Consider the following 13,795-nt stretch of genomic DNA (forward strand, 5'->3'; position numbering starts at 1 on the left):
TTAACAAGTTTCAAAATACCCGCTGACTTTCTGACTCTACTTGACTCGGATCTTGTCCAACCAATCGATTCATTGAGCTAGATTTTCACGGGTAGCAGATGACGCGTGCAAGCAAGCGATAATATTACTCCATGGCATTCGTTCAAAAACAATGAATGTAAAGTTCAAAGTGGTTAGAAAAACCAGCCGTTTGGCTTGGTTTGCCACGGAAAGCGGTCGAAAATTCAGCAAAGGATGTGTTATCACCTTCGGTTTTGGCACGTTTTTCGCGAATTGTCTACCGCACAGTCTGTTCTTGGATACATACAGAGAAGTCTATCAGAGATACAAGTACGTATGCGACGCGTTAGGTTATGATATGTTGTAGCCCCACTCCATTGTCGGTTTTTTTTGTTTCTATCTAATTGTTAATCGACTACTTCGGTAGCAAGTATCGAACAAACTCTGTTCTCAACAATATTGGAATTAGTGAAAATTAGAGAAATCCTAACCTCACTTAACAAGTGCTTGCAAAAATTATCTCTCATTACTTTAAGGTGAATCAAATGAACAAATTTCAGCAAATCTTATCCGGTACGAGTAACGGCAAAAATAAAAAAACAGTTCAATGCAGTCTTGGACGACCTTGAAGTGCCTGACCACATCCGGGGACTCATAAAACCGTTTATAGTTAACGGATTCGACTTAATTCATGCTGGATCAACGAACCTGCGCTCTGGAGTGATCATCGGTATTCCGTTAAGCTTCAACTATGAGGAACTGAAGGATATCGACGAATCGACGTTGGTACTCGAAGCCAAAAATGTCGATTGGAAATCGGCGGAGGGTCAAAATTTACTTTCATCTATGTTGCTATCGGAAGAAGCAAAGAAATTTGCTATTGCACAGAAAGTTTGGAGGTGTCAATCACACGAAATCTGGATGAACTGCATATTTCCAATGGTGTCTACTGCATTTGCTTATACGATCGCGCACAGGGCCAATGTCTTGCTAGACAGTTTTCATCATCCTCCAATCTTCAGGATTTGTTTGTACACCTTCGTCGGTATGTTTAGCATCGCTACCTGGGCAGCCTTGAAGGATTTTGCCGCAATGCAATATGACAGTGAATGTGACGAAGAATTATGCAAATTAGGTAAAGATTACATAAAAGGTGGTCAAGAATACTATGGTAAAATTTTACAGCGCAATGTTGCACTGAGAAGCTTATTGGGCGATTATGGCGCTAAATTGTATTCAGTTAAGGGTAACGAACAATTTCTATTGAGACAAAAACGTATGCCGCTCGTACATAGAAAGCTATATTTTGACGAACAGATGAAAAGTCTTAGATGAAAGATGTTTGTAAATGGTAGTAGATTTCATTAAAATGTTATTAAATTTATTTCCTATTTAATAAATAATACAATTGTTGCTAGTAGTTGACTAATTGAAAACTCTATATAAAATACACTGAGTCTCTAAAATATCTTGGTTTTGATCTTCACACAGCATCTACGTCTTATATTTGTTTTAATTTAGAAACTATACATCAGGTATTAACATACATACATGTAAATCTTACATTCGATTACGTAAATTATTTGTACAAAGCTTTGCGTTAGAGTCGCGTATATCTAATTATCTATTATTTGTAATGGATTTTCCATTTCTTCATATATTAATTGTTCTAGTGCCAATTTTCATTGTAGCAGTGATATAGCACTGCACATTATCCTATTATATTTTGCTCTTGCGAACAACTAAACGAACGTATAACGTTAAAATACCCAGCACAGAATTACTGTGCTGTTAATGATCATTGCACAATTCATTTTAAACAAATTACGCTCATTCAGCCAGTAACAGATTAGTTGGAAGTAAAATTCTCGTAAGGTAGTTAAATAAATAATCACATAATGCATCACTATCTTACATGCAATCACTCAGTGGGAATGAAATTGAGATTTTATTCACCTTGAGTTATAACAAACCGAGCGAACCAAGCTGCAACAAAAAATTAGGAATTTTGAAATAATTTTTATAGGAACGGCGCATAGGAATTAAATTTCTTCACTCACCAATGTCAATTTGTCTTCTTCTTTTTTAAGTACTTTTGAAGTTTGTTCCTGGTCAAACTTAACAACGGCAGATATCACTCTCGTAAGAACTAGTGTTTCCCTCCCCATCATATACTCGAAAAGGATATTTCTGAGATATTCGATTTCCGTAGATCCTTCCAAGCTGTCATTTCGTATCCTCAACAATTTCCGAAGCTCCGCAAGCTCCCGCTTTTGCGATATTAACGTTTGTTGCAACGAGTGAAGGGATCCTGTATTAGACTGTATGGTAGCCATTGCAACGTGCGACGTGCTCTCCAGCTCCTACAATTTATAGCGATTAAAATTAATTCTGTATTTCTACATCATCAGTAGTAATGAATGTTCATATTGAATTTCTCGTGGCACAGTAAGAACCTAGATATTGTAACGAAATGTAAAAATGAAAAGAACTCAAATGGCTAAATTATGTTTTTCACACTTTTTTCAACACCGTTAGTAATAACAGTACTGCTAAAAATGTGAAATGTCAGAGTCATCTTCAGTTAGCAGTGAAATGATATTGAAATAAATTATATGTACCCCTGGAGAAGTATCACTGTTTTCAGCGGCCTGAAAAGAAAGCAAAAAACATAGTAAATGAAGGATAAAATTTTGGTGAAACAAAATCAAAATTGAACAAATAGAGTGTGTTGTATCGATGATGAATTTCCCTGGGTAAAATCAGTTTGTTCTCTCAATTATCATCGCTGTGGTTTAAATTAAGTGCTGAAACGTAGGGTTGAGTGAAAGTATTAATTATAATATACCTGTAAATGAAATTTTTAATTCTTTTTACCTTTCTTTCATTAGACCATTCTTTTGTCAGTTCGTTAACTTCATCCATGTGCTTACTCTCGAGCTGGTCCGTTCTTTGTTGTAATAAACTTTTCCAATTTCGTTCAATGTTCTGTAGCTCATTTGTGTGCTCCTTCTTAACTTCGCCTATCTTTTGAGTAAGTTCCTCTATCTGTCCGCTGTAAGCCTGGATCGTTTCCTTGTTTTCCATAATTAGATTTTCAATTTGTTCTGACTTCGCTGTAAGCTCAACTTGAAAGTCCTTCAGTTGTTCCTTGTATTGTTGAATCAATTCAGATTCATAATTTTGCTGGCGTTCTGGAAAGAAAAATGTAACAATGAAAAATTATTTTATACATCGTAGCGATCAGACTTTTCCAATCAAGTAATCTGTACCAAAACGTTTCTCCAACGCCGCCTGAATCTGATCGTCCTTATCGTGTATTTGTGCTTGGAATTCTTTGACCAATTGTTTTATCCTCATTGACTGTTCTTCTTCATTTGTTTTGAACTTTTCTGACATCTTTTCCGTCTGCTGTTTCAATTCATTGGACAACATTTGTATTTGGGACTCTTTGGTTTCATACAGCAAGACCGCCTCGTCCACCCGAGTTTGCAGTTTTATATTTTCATCCTGTAATCTATTGTAATTCATTGTTAAAACTTCATCGGCATTTTTGTTTTGGTTAAGACTCGTCAGTTGATCCCTTAAATTTTTATTCGCAGTTTGCAGTGCCTCTACTTCTTCTTGTCTACCTATTAATTTGTTCTCAAAATCTTTTACCGCTTTCTCTAGTTCGGTAATTGTTTTAAAATTATTTTCTAAATCCTTTGAATGATTGGCATTTTTTTGTTCCAGTTGATTATGTAGCTCTTTGTTGGATGTTTCTAATGCATCTATTTCTTGCTGTTCTTTGATAGATTTTATTTCAAAGTCATTTACTGTTTTTTCTAGTTCAGATATTTCTAACGTCTTGGCTTCCAAAGCCTTGGAATGATCAGCATTTATTTTCTCCAAATTATCTTTTAGCTCTGTGATCGTCATTTTCAATGCCTGAACTTCTTGCTGATATTTAACAACCTTATTCTCAAATTCGCTTACGGCTTTCTCTAGTTTGGTAGTTTTTTCTGTTTCATTATTCAAAGTCTTAGATTGATCGGCACTTATTTTTACCAATTGATCCGCGAGGTCTTCATTGATAATTTTTAATGCTTCAACTTCTTTTTGATGATCGATGAACTTGTTTTCAAAATCCTTAGCCCTATTTTCTAATTCACTAATCATTTTCGATTTATCTTCCAAGCTCTTCAGTTGATCAGAATTTATTGTTGTCAGTTCACACAGCAGCTCTGCATTTTTGCTTTCTGATGACTTCAACTCTGTTTCTTTTTGAGATAGTGAGGATTGTAAATTTTTGACCTGTGAATTTAACTTTTCATTCTCTTCTAGTAATTCTTGAATCTCCTTCGAAGTTTCAGCCTTTGCTACGTGCAAAATCTCCAACTCTCCATTCAATTGCTGGTTCTCTGACTTGCAAATCTCCAGTTCAGATATGTTACACCTCAAGTTTTCAATTTGGATGTTCAAATTTCGGTTCTCCATTTCAAAATCTGATAGCCTTTTCAGCTTTCCATTCAGTTGTTCAATTTCTCTCTGGAGTTCCACATTTTCTGTTTTTACATTATTGAGTATTTGAATTCGGGAATTACAATTTTCTATTACTTTCTCTAGTTCAACGTTTACTTGTTGTAGATTTTCAAACTCCTGTAATTGGGACTTAAAATCATTTACTTGAGAGGTTAACAATTTATTACTGGTGTCAAGTTCGCTTTTCAGAGCTGCTTGTGAATTTTCTTCTGTTTGAATCGCAGCAAGAGTATCACGTAATTCAGCATTCTGTAACTGAGTTTCTTGAATTTGCGATTTAGCATCTTCTAATTCTACCTGTAACTGCAATTTACTTTCTTCAAGTTTTTCTTGCAGGTATTTGAGATCATTCTCCAATTTTGAAACGTTGACTTGCAACTCGTCATTTTGCTGCTTCAATTTATTTTCGGAGAGTTTCAATTCAGAAATTGTGTTCAACAAATTGCTTTGTTCCTCCTTCAGTTCTTTGTTCTGTTCCGCTAGTTCCACATAGTTTGTTTTCGATTTTTCCAATTCCTGCTGCTGAGTGTCATTAGCACTTCTAAGAATCGGGATTTCTTTGTTTTGACTGTTTAATTGATCAATTTTTTTGACCAATTCTAGTTTATCTCTAGTCAGGGCTTCAATTTCGTTCGTTTTCATGATCACAGATTCGTTTTTAGTTTCCTCAGACGATTCTAAGTCTATTAGCAATCTTTCGTATCTCGATTTAAGCTCCTCAAATTCCTTGTTTTTTGCATCAATAATGTTATTCTTGCATGATTCAAGTTCGTTAAATTTAATAACCATATCTTGTCTAACTTTAATTGTTTCATCCAGCTGTCTCAAGATCTCTGTTTCCCTTTCGCGAAGGGCTTCAATCTCCTCGCACTGCATTTTGTGCTTTTTGTTCAAGTCTTTTAGTTCGAGAACCTGTTTTGCAGACGTCTTATTTGCCTCCTTGAACTCTGAATTTCGAATTTCGTATTTATCGTTTATTTCGCGGAAATTATCTTTTTGCTTTCTCAATTCTTCGTGCAACTTTTCAAGCTGCTGAGTCTGCTCTGAAAATTTACTTGTCAGATTTGTTATCGTACTCTCATAGACTTCGCACTTTTTAGAGAAATTTTCTACGCCTAGATCCAAGTTTTTTACATGTGTGGACTTGATTACTTCTATGTTATTCAAAGCTGCAGCTAATTCATTTTTCAAATCGACCAATTGCTGTTTCAAAACTGTGTTGTCTTGAGTTAAAGCGTCGTAGTTATTTAATTTCTCTTTCAATGAAGCAACTTCATTAGAAAAGTGCTCATTATTATCTGCAATATTGTTACTAAACGGCATTTTACTCCTCAAACTCTCCATTTCCTGCTGCATTTTGTCTTGAGCTTCTTGTAGCTCTGCGATATCTCGCATTTTGAAATTGAGCTCATCAATTTCGGCGATAAGTTTAATATTTTTCGAACTTATAACGTCAAACTCATTTACTTTGGTCAACATTTCCTCATTGTGTTCCATTAGCTGCTCACACTTTTTTCTCAGAGCGTTATTGTCGTTTATAATCGTTTTCAGTTCTACCCTCGATGCCGTATCATCCTCTTCTTGTAATGTTTTTGTGTCCTCTTTCTTCACCACTGTGTGAGCAAATTGATATATTTTTGAAAATTCTTTGTTGACGGAGTCTATCATCATTTCTTGCTCAGAATAATTCTTTTTCGCTTCAACCTTTATGGAGTTGCAATCATGTTTTAGTTTGCCAAGAGTTTTTTTATAATCCAATATATTGGCGATCAGGCATTCTTTTTCTTTCTTAACTTGCTCCCCATCCATTGTCAATTCTCGAAGCATTTCTTTCAGGTCGTTTATTGTGGATTTACACGATTTCAGTTCTGTTGTTAGTCCCAAAAGTTGTGCATTTTGAATTTCAATTTCGTCTCTTGATCTACTGATCTCCTCGGTTCTAGCAGCAATTTCATTTACACCGCGTTCAACAGGGGTTGAATTCTCTTTAATCGGTTTAATTTCCTTATCATGTTTAGACCTTATATCTTGTTCAGCCCCTATGAACTTTTGTTTAACATCTTGCTGTACAAGTTTCACGGCATCAGATGTACTCGTGAATAAATCTTTGAGCTGTGTTAATTTCTTATCAGGCTCCACATTGCGATCATTTATAACTGCGCCAAACTGTCTGAATTCGTGATCATATTTGACAACGGCTTCGGCGAGAATATCTTTGTACTCTGTGATTTTTTTCAATTCTTGCTCCAGCCGTTTGTTCTGCTCTTCTTTCACTTCGAGTTCCCTGTGTATAAACAACTTATTTTCAGCCAAGGAAAGGGCCGAATCTTCTTCCCGTTTCTTAAGCTCTTCGATCTGTTCATTCAGCGATAATATCTCGTGTTTAGACTTGTATATTTCGCTTTCAAGCATATCCGTTCGTTCCTCGTTGGTATTTCTCAATATGTTCAAATCCCTTTCTAATATATCTCGATTTTCCGTTAGCTGAGCAATTTTCTCCTTGTTTTTCTTGAGAGACTCATTGCACTTGGCAAGCAGAGTTTCAAATTTCTTTATCCTCTCCTTCAACGATGCATTCTCAGACATCAAACTTTCATTTGCATTTGACGGCATAGTTATTGATTCGGTAAGGAGATCAACGTTACTTTTTTCGCTGAGCATTTCAGCATTTGAGGTCGACAAATATTCATCACTCGTTTCATTGCTCTGCAACAGTTTGATCTGGCAGGAAATAAAATTAGATTAAATTCACATAGTATTTCAAATCACGTGTTTTGTAATTACAAACCATTTACCCACTTTTGTGTTCAGGGTGTTTATGAGATGATCCTTTTCCTCTATATCGTTTCTCAAAGCTTCTTCCAGGTGCGCTTTGGCCTCCTGTTCAAGCTGGCATTGTTCCTTGAGATTAGCTATTCTTCTCAGCGCTTTGTCTTGTGTCTCTACTAGAACTGATTTCATCTTCATATTCTCTTTGTACAACTCTCGATAGACAGTGCGATATTTTGTGTATTTGGTCCTCAGTTTATTGTACTTGTCATACACTTGATCTTTTGTCATAAGGTCAATCAGTGAAGATGAACCGTCCTCAAATTCGCTCGCTGACTGTTCCATGTCTGACTGCAATATATTGCTGCTATGTAATTTAAGTATTGGACATAGAAACGTAGAGTACAAATTGGTAAAATAATAATTTTTACCTGCAGGTGATACAAGTTTCCTGAACTTTCATACGTGGGAAAAAAATTCTCACTTGTTACGCTACTGAAGGATGATCGCCGCGAGCGTTCCATTGAATTTGAGGACTGTAAATCTATGCTCTGAAATTGACTTGACGTAGAATTGTTGGGGAGTGTTTCTGCAATATGCGATAAACAAAATGAATTTTCAACCGTTGTCTGTGATCAGAAATGTTCAAACTGCTTACCAGCTTGTTCCGTGGTTAAATTCAGGTCATCAACAGACGTCGTTATGTCTTGAATGAGATTGTTGGTGGCAGCCGGAGAAATAACTGCCTGTTAAAAAAATTGCAGACATTCGTGTGAATCGAATCAATCTTGAATTGTGGCGAAAAAAGTACGGAGCGGGTAGATACAATGATTAAAAACTATCGGGGATGGTGATATGTTTTAATATGGGCTGTTTAAAATTTCAAGGGATTAATAGAGATGATATTGAACCTGGGCTAGTTGATGCATGCCAGCTTGCAGCCGGGACGGGGATTGTTTCATTTCTTCGGCCAATTTGTCCTTAAATTTTTTGAACATTATTATTGAAATATCAGATTTTTTCCGATTAAACTCTGACAATAATAGTTCGGGTCGTGTATTAACTCTGTACTGGAATGTTTACGTGGAATGAGATCACTGATCACTTATGCCCCGTTTACATGGTGACGACTGTCACATGCGCTTCTCCCGTGGCACCCATTTTTCCACCAAACACTCATCGTCAGTCTTGTCCAGAGTTTCAAGTAAATTAGACAATGATAAAAACAGCCCTAATACAGTGAGTGATCTTGAAACTTATTTTTTCGCCGACAATTTATAAGCTGTCATTGAAAATCTTGATTATTGAACACTGACCGCGTCTAAAAATCGACCGATAAGTTGATAATAAATTCTAGATTGAGATTGTAGTAATTCGTAGGCGAAACTAGTTCGTAAAACAACGATGACTACGGGTGCGTTCCGAAACTAGCGGGTAGCGCTGAAAACTTCTCAAGACAGAGGCAGAGCTAGTCACAAACTCGGCAATGCAAAGGAGATAAAAGATGGTTGACACTTAAAGCATAAAGGGTTGACAGCACTGGCAACTAATTTTGGAACGCACCCCATAAGGATAGTATTAATATAGTTAGTGAGGCGACGAAAAACCCGAGACGTGCAATCAGAAGTGAGTTAGGCAAAGATAGCGTTCGTTCATGCTAGCTACACTTTTACTTTTGTAACATTCGATCGGAACGCTCGTATAATTTATTCCTCATCGCTATTCTAAGTCACAAATTGTCACCAGATCACTCAAAGGACCGCCTAACTATTCAAAATATCCCTAGATGGAATGTAACAACAAAAACCATTAATCCAAATGTGAAGGCCGGAGCACATAAAATTACAGAGCCCATAAGTAGAATGCAGAAGCCTGACGAGGTCAAAAGTCATCATAGAAATTCTGAATAAGTAATCGTACTACAATGTTGATCACACTTGAAATTACAAATCCGAGAATAATCTGCACCAGCGCTGCCGTCGACAATAATTAGAACCACGGAGGCTATATTTGCCGAAATTTTAGCCGCAGCTAGCTTTATGCGTTGACTGAGGATATAAGTTGAGCCTCCTTGTCTCTACCCTCCATAGTGCGGTCCATGCACCGAGCTGAAGCCCTAATTAAAAAGGGAAATAGCGGGAGCCGAGCTCTTTGACCATGCTTATAAGCCAGACATCGATTAGAGCGAGAGATCGAACTGCCGCTGTTGGTTTCTTTCTCTAATAAGGGCTACAGCTCGGTGCGCGGACCGTGCAGTCTATCTTTATAAGTCTATGCTATGCAATTGCGCATTGATGTCATCTCGTGGCTTATTTATAATTTATGGGATTGAAGTTCGTATAAAGTCGTATAGGTATGCTAGTTAAAAATTTGACTCTCCCTGAAAAAAGAAGGTTTGAGTTTGAATACTCTGATGTAAAGAAGAAAGCTATAATGAACAATTCATTTAATTCATTCATTACATGAGGCTTTGTACATATTTATAAAGTAATTTCTTTCATCCAATATTATGTTGTGGTTGTCAGCTACAAAAATTTGAACTCAAAAATTTGAACTGCTGGCTTCCACAATGACCGATATAGTGAAACTCGCGTCTTTACTGCCCTCTCTCCCCAATTCAAGTCAAGAGATGATAAATAAGCGAGATAACATTTTTAGTCACTCTCCGATCCAGATTCAGACAATTGTAGATCATCGTTAAGCAAATTATCGGGCATTGACAACGAGGGAGATGCGGACATACTGTTTAGATGTCCTGAAAGTAGATCAATAACGAGATTGAATAAGATGAAAAAAACCTGTGTAAATCCAAATCAATGAAATAAGAAAGAAAAATACTTTTAGCAGGCATAACCAATTAACATGTATAAATAACTATACTTACCATTAGTTGTCATCGGAACTGGTATATTTTCAGTGTCGGAATCACTGTCAGAGCTATCAGAGCTGGAGCTACTAGAACTTGAGTCACTGAGAGCTCGTTCATCACTTTCGGTAGCAGGAGCGCTTTCCTCCAGAGTTATTTCCTGAATAACCGGAGTTTCAGTCCTGGGTGGTGCCGAACCGTGCGAAGGTTGAGCGGGCGTCATCATAGAAGACAAAGCAAAGTCGTCGTTGTCTAAACCGATCATTGGAAGACTAGCCAAGGTTGACTGTGCCATGGAAGGTGGTACAGGAGAACTGAAATGATATGTTGCATGAGAGAATACAATGTATAGGCACTGGGGACTAGTAAATATCAACCGATCGTTTGATACCTGTTACTAGGTATGTTTGGGGGGCTTTTTCCATGATAAGGTGACGCCTGAAGAGGGCTGTGTTGTTTTGGATGTAGCTGAACCATAGGTTCCTTCTTTCTCCCAGTAGCCACTTTGGTTCTTCCATTGGCCCTACCGTGAGTCGGGCTTTTCTTGTTTTCAACTGGCGTGAAAGGTCGGTTGTTGCTGTTTTGCCCGGGGATACTCAGGAATGATTGACTCTTAGGCTCGGTTCTGCGACGCAAGCATTTGTCATTATTTCACTATCTTGAAAATGTAGTGTTCTGCAAAACTAGGAATCGATAGATTCTAACAATACTTACCGCGTCTTTTTCACTTGTATATTCGATGACAACTTCTCGAGTGTTATTTCCCCTGTGACACGATCGATTATCAATACACACTCCTTGTGATACGGTCGCTGGGAGCCCTTGAAGACAGTATGAGGTGTTCCAGCACCATCTAAATGTGGCACAGTTACAGTCATGGTATTATTCGATCCAACGTCAACTTGTGCCATCTTAGATACATCCACACTGGCCGGTTTGAAGTCATCTACGATTAAAAAAATTAGCTGGGTTATTTGAGTTCTTAACACAGACTACAAATGTTAGCGTGTCGATACTTACACTTGAGTGTATGGAACGCGGTCGACTTCTTGTTGGTAAAACTGGGACCCAGCTTAAGCTCCCGTACCTCAGGGCCGAGGCCAAGCTTCTCGGCCATCTCAGAGGAAATAGCGTCTCACAAATATCTGTATTGATTTAATAACACGATGAAACATTGTTTCAAATGCATTAATAAGTTAGAAGAATGCAGACAAATAGAAGTGATCGTTTTTGCAACTTTTGCAAGGAACTGAAATTATTGTTCATACTCTACATTATTTATCTAACCACTTTTTCCCCATTAACACTGCTACCACATTGTCGAGTAAGAAAACATGCTAGGATTGTGGATAAAGGTTGGAAGATCAGGCTGTTTCTTGTATTAGAAGTAAGATATATATTTCCTTCATATACTTGACTTTTTGGATATTTTTTCGTTTCTGGAAGATTAGAGCGGAAAAAAGGAAGAAAAAAATGAAGGGAGAAAAGCGTAATGTTTGCTCGGGTAAAAACCAGCTGGATAGATTAGATACGAGTTTAGAAAGAATTGGAATAGAGTCGGTCAAAACGGTTGTAATATTGTTGAAAAGTTGTGTAAAATAATGGTGAAAACTTGCCTCGAAATTTACGCTACATATTCCATTGACCCAATTTTTAGTCTCGGGCTGCAACTCTCGCACTCATGGCGTGACAAGTATGTATGTACAAATTGAAGGAAGGGGAATGAATACTGGATAGCGTCAAAATGGCATCCGGGGACCTGGGATTCTGAAATTTTTGTCACTGGTGATAAAAGAAGTTTCCCGATCAAATCTGCCTCCTGATTGGTTACAACGACCTTCGTCGACTTTGTCAGCTGTGATATAAATTCTAAAATCTGGGCCCGGCAATCTTACAGCAGACGGAAGTCGTCGCGATCATCGGAACTTGTTGCGCTCTTTTGCAAATCGCGAGGAAAAATCATAAGTGCTGGCAGCTTCGGTTGTTACATATTTTCGCATGAGTAACAAGTGACGTCACTCCGTAGAACGGGAAAATACGCAAGCGAAACATAACCTCGAATATGTTTCCGATTGTCACAAATTTCCAAGTTATCCTTCGTCCTCGACACTCGTATTAGCAAATCACTGTACTACATGCAACTTGATTGTTGGTTTAAAAAAAACCTACAGCTCAGCCACTACTTTATTACTATAAAAATCGTGAGCAACTGACATTTCGTGATGTTTCTCCTATTTGACAGTAGAAAAATTTCACAGAGCCCAGCTCTGATTGGCGAAAATTCTCAATCAATCGATCTCTTGACCCGTTCTTGCCAATCGGCGGTTTCGGTTAAGTCCGTAAAAAATTTGAAAAATCGCACGGGCACAGATTACATACGCATAAAATGTAACAATGAGTGATTTGGATTCAGACGAATAACTATATCATGAGAGGTGTTATTGTTCTTTATTTCATTATTAGTTTTCCTTTTTCAACAATTTTAGAAGAGCGTCATAAATAATTCACTATTAATCCCATGTACTCATGTACACTATGATAGTCAGATTAAATACATATGTTGCTAGTTGTCTAAACTGTGCAAATAAAAAAAAAATCAACTTATACAATAAGATGAATAGCTATATTTCTTTCTCACTCTCTTGACTGAATATATTAAGAAGATTCTAGTATGCGCTACCTTATTCCTGTATCAATATTCATTCAGAAACATCATCTATACCTAATGTTTGAAAACATCTCTTTACATCAGTTATTATTATTATTATTATTATTTAATTTCATTTATAATCGTTATTAGCGTAACTTTGTATTTCTTTTTATTCAATGTTATCATTATTATATTTTTCCTCAAAGACACTTCTTTCCCTTTTGGTACGCAACCTTATTACAAACGTAACGCGGTAGTTATACTCTAAACATTGATTCCTATATTATACTCAGTCTTCAGAGCATTTGCATAAAGCAACGAATTTATTGTTGTCATTATTGTTGATTCTATATTATACTACCGGCTTTCCAAATTAACAAGGCAAATCAAGAATACCACAGCAAGCGTACTACAAAACGTAACTATGGCAGAGGGGGAATCTGCTTTAAATTAAGACAATTGTTGTTTTAATTCCGCTGAGATTTTTTCATTGTATCAGTCGTATTTGTGTGCATAATTTTCCCTGTTATCTCCATGCTTATGTGCAAAAAAATCCGTACATCTTAGCAAAATAATGTCTAACTTTCGTTTTCATCGGAATCACAAAAGCTTTCAGCACTTTAGTATCGTCATAATCATCATCGTCATCATCATAATCATTGTCATCATCATCATCATTATTATTATTGTTATTTTTATTGTTATTACTACTACTACTACTACTGTTTTAAAATTTTGCAGCAGAAGCAATTGACTATATTTTCACAATAATCGTTACAAACTTATGGCCCCCAGATCTTTTGAAACATTGAAACGTCTGTTAGCAAATTAAAGAAAACTACCAGATGTGACCAGAGCTATGTACAATCCCGCTGTTCGTCCTAACTCGAGAAGTCAAGGTTGCTTCCGGAATGTGCTGTTTTTCGTTAATTTAATATCATTAATTTTTATACATATAAATAAAACCGTCACGACCCCAGACAATT

General features: G+C 36.8%; 3 protein-coding genes across 5 annotated transcripts; 1 reads left to right on the forward strand and 2 right to left on the reverse strand.

Moving 5' to 3' along the window:
- Positions 1 to 117: 117 nt before the first annotated feature.
- LOC124409950 (transmembrane protein 177) lies at positions 118 to 1,766 on the forward strand. The gene is made up of 2 exons (XM_046887933.1): positions 118 to 330; positions 561 to 1,766. Exons 1-2 carry the CDS (start codon positions 152 to 154, stop codon positions 1,333 to 1,335), a joined length of 954 nt encoding a protein of 317 aa, XP_046743889.1. The 5' UTR covers positions 118 to 151; the 3' UTR covers positions 1,336 to 1,766.
- Positions 1,267 to 8,487, reverse strand: LOC124409945 (golgin subfamily A member 4-like). Its single transcript, XM_046887924.1, has 9 exons — positions 8,205 to 8,487; positions 7,952 to 8,039; positions 7,725 to 7,882; positions 7,324 to 7,644; positions 3,273 to 7,245; positions 2,878 to 3,194; positions 2,622 to 2,651; positions 2,061 to 2,363; positions 1,267 to 1,986 (listed from the first exon to the last, which is right to left on the reverse strand). The coding sequence occupies exons 1-9, from the start codon at positions 8,289 to 8,291 to the stop codon at positions 1,963 to 1,965; spliced, it is 5,301 nt and encodes a 1,766-aa protein (XP_046743880.1). The 5' UTR covers positions 8,292 to 8,487; the 3' UTR covers positions 1,267 to 1,962.
- Positions 8,488 to 9,730: 1,243 nt separating this feature from the next.
- On the reverse strand, positions 9,731 to 12,307 carry LOC124409948 (ell-associated factor Eaf). 3 transcript variants are annotated; one of them, XM_046887931.1, is made up of 6 exons: positions 11,776 to 12,307; positions 11,180 to 11,304; positions 10,874 to 11,105; positions 10,551 to 10,784; positions 10,178 to 10,473; positions 9,731 to 10,080 (listed from the first exon to the last, which is right to left on the reverse strand). In XM_046887931.1, the coding sequence occupies exons 2-6, from the start codon at positions 11,274 to 11,276 to the stop codon at positions 10,040 to 10,042; spliced, it is 900 nt and encodes a 299-aa protein (XP_046743887.1). In that variant the 5' UTR covers positions 11,277 to 11,304; positions 11,776 to 12,307; the 3' UTR covers positions 9,731 to 10,039. The 3 variants fall into 3 exon arrangements, with proteins under 3 accessions (XP_046743887.1, XP_046743884.1, XP_046743888.1); XM_046887928.1 differs by having other exon boundaries at positions 9,733 to 10,048; positions 11,776 to 12,304; XM_046887932.1 differs by lacking the exon at positions 11,180 to 11,304 and having other exon boundaries at positions 9,733 to 10,048; positions 11,776 to 12,305.
- Positions 12,308 to 13,795: the final 1,488 nt, after the last annotated feature.

Source organism: Diprion similis, chromosome 8 (genome assembly GCF_021155765.1).
Source record: "Diprion similis isolate iyDipSimi1 chromosome 8, iyDipSimi1.1, whole genome shotgun sequence".
Classification (NCBI taxonomy): Eukaryota; Metazoa; Arthropoda; class Insecta; order Hymenoptera; family Diprionidae; genus Diprion; species Diprion similis.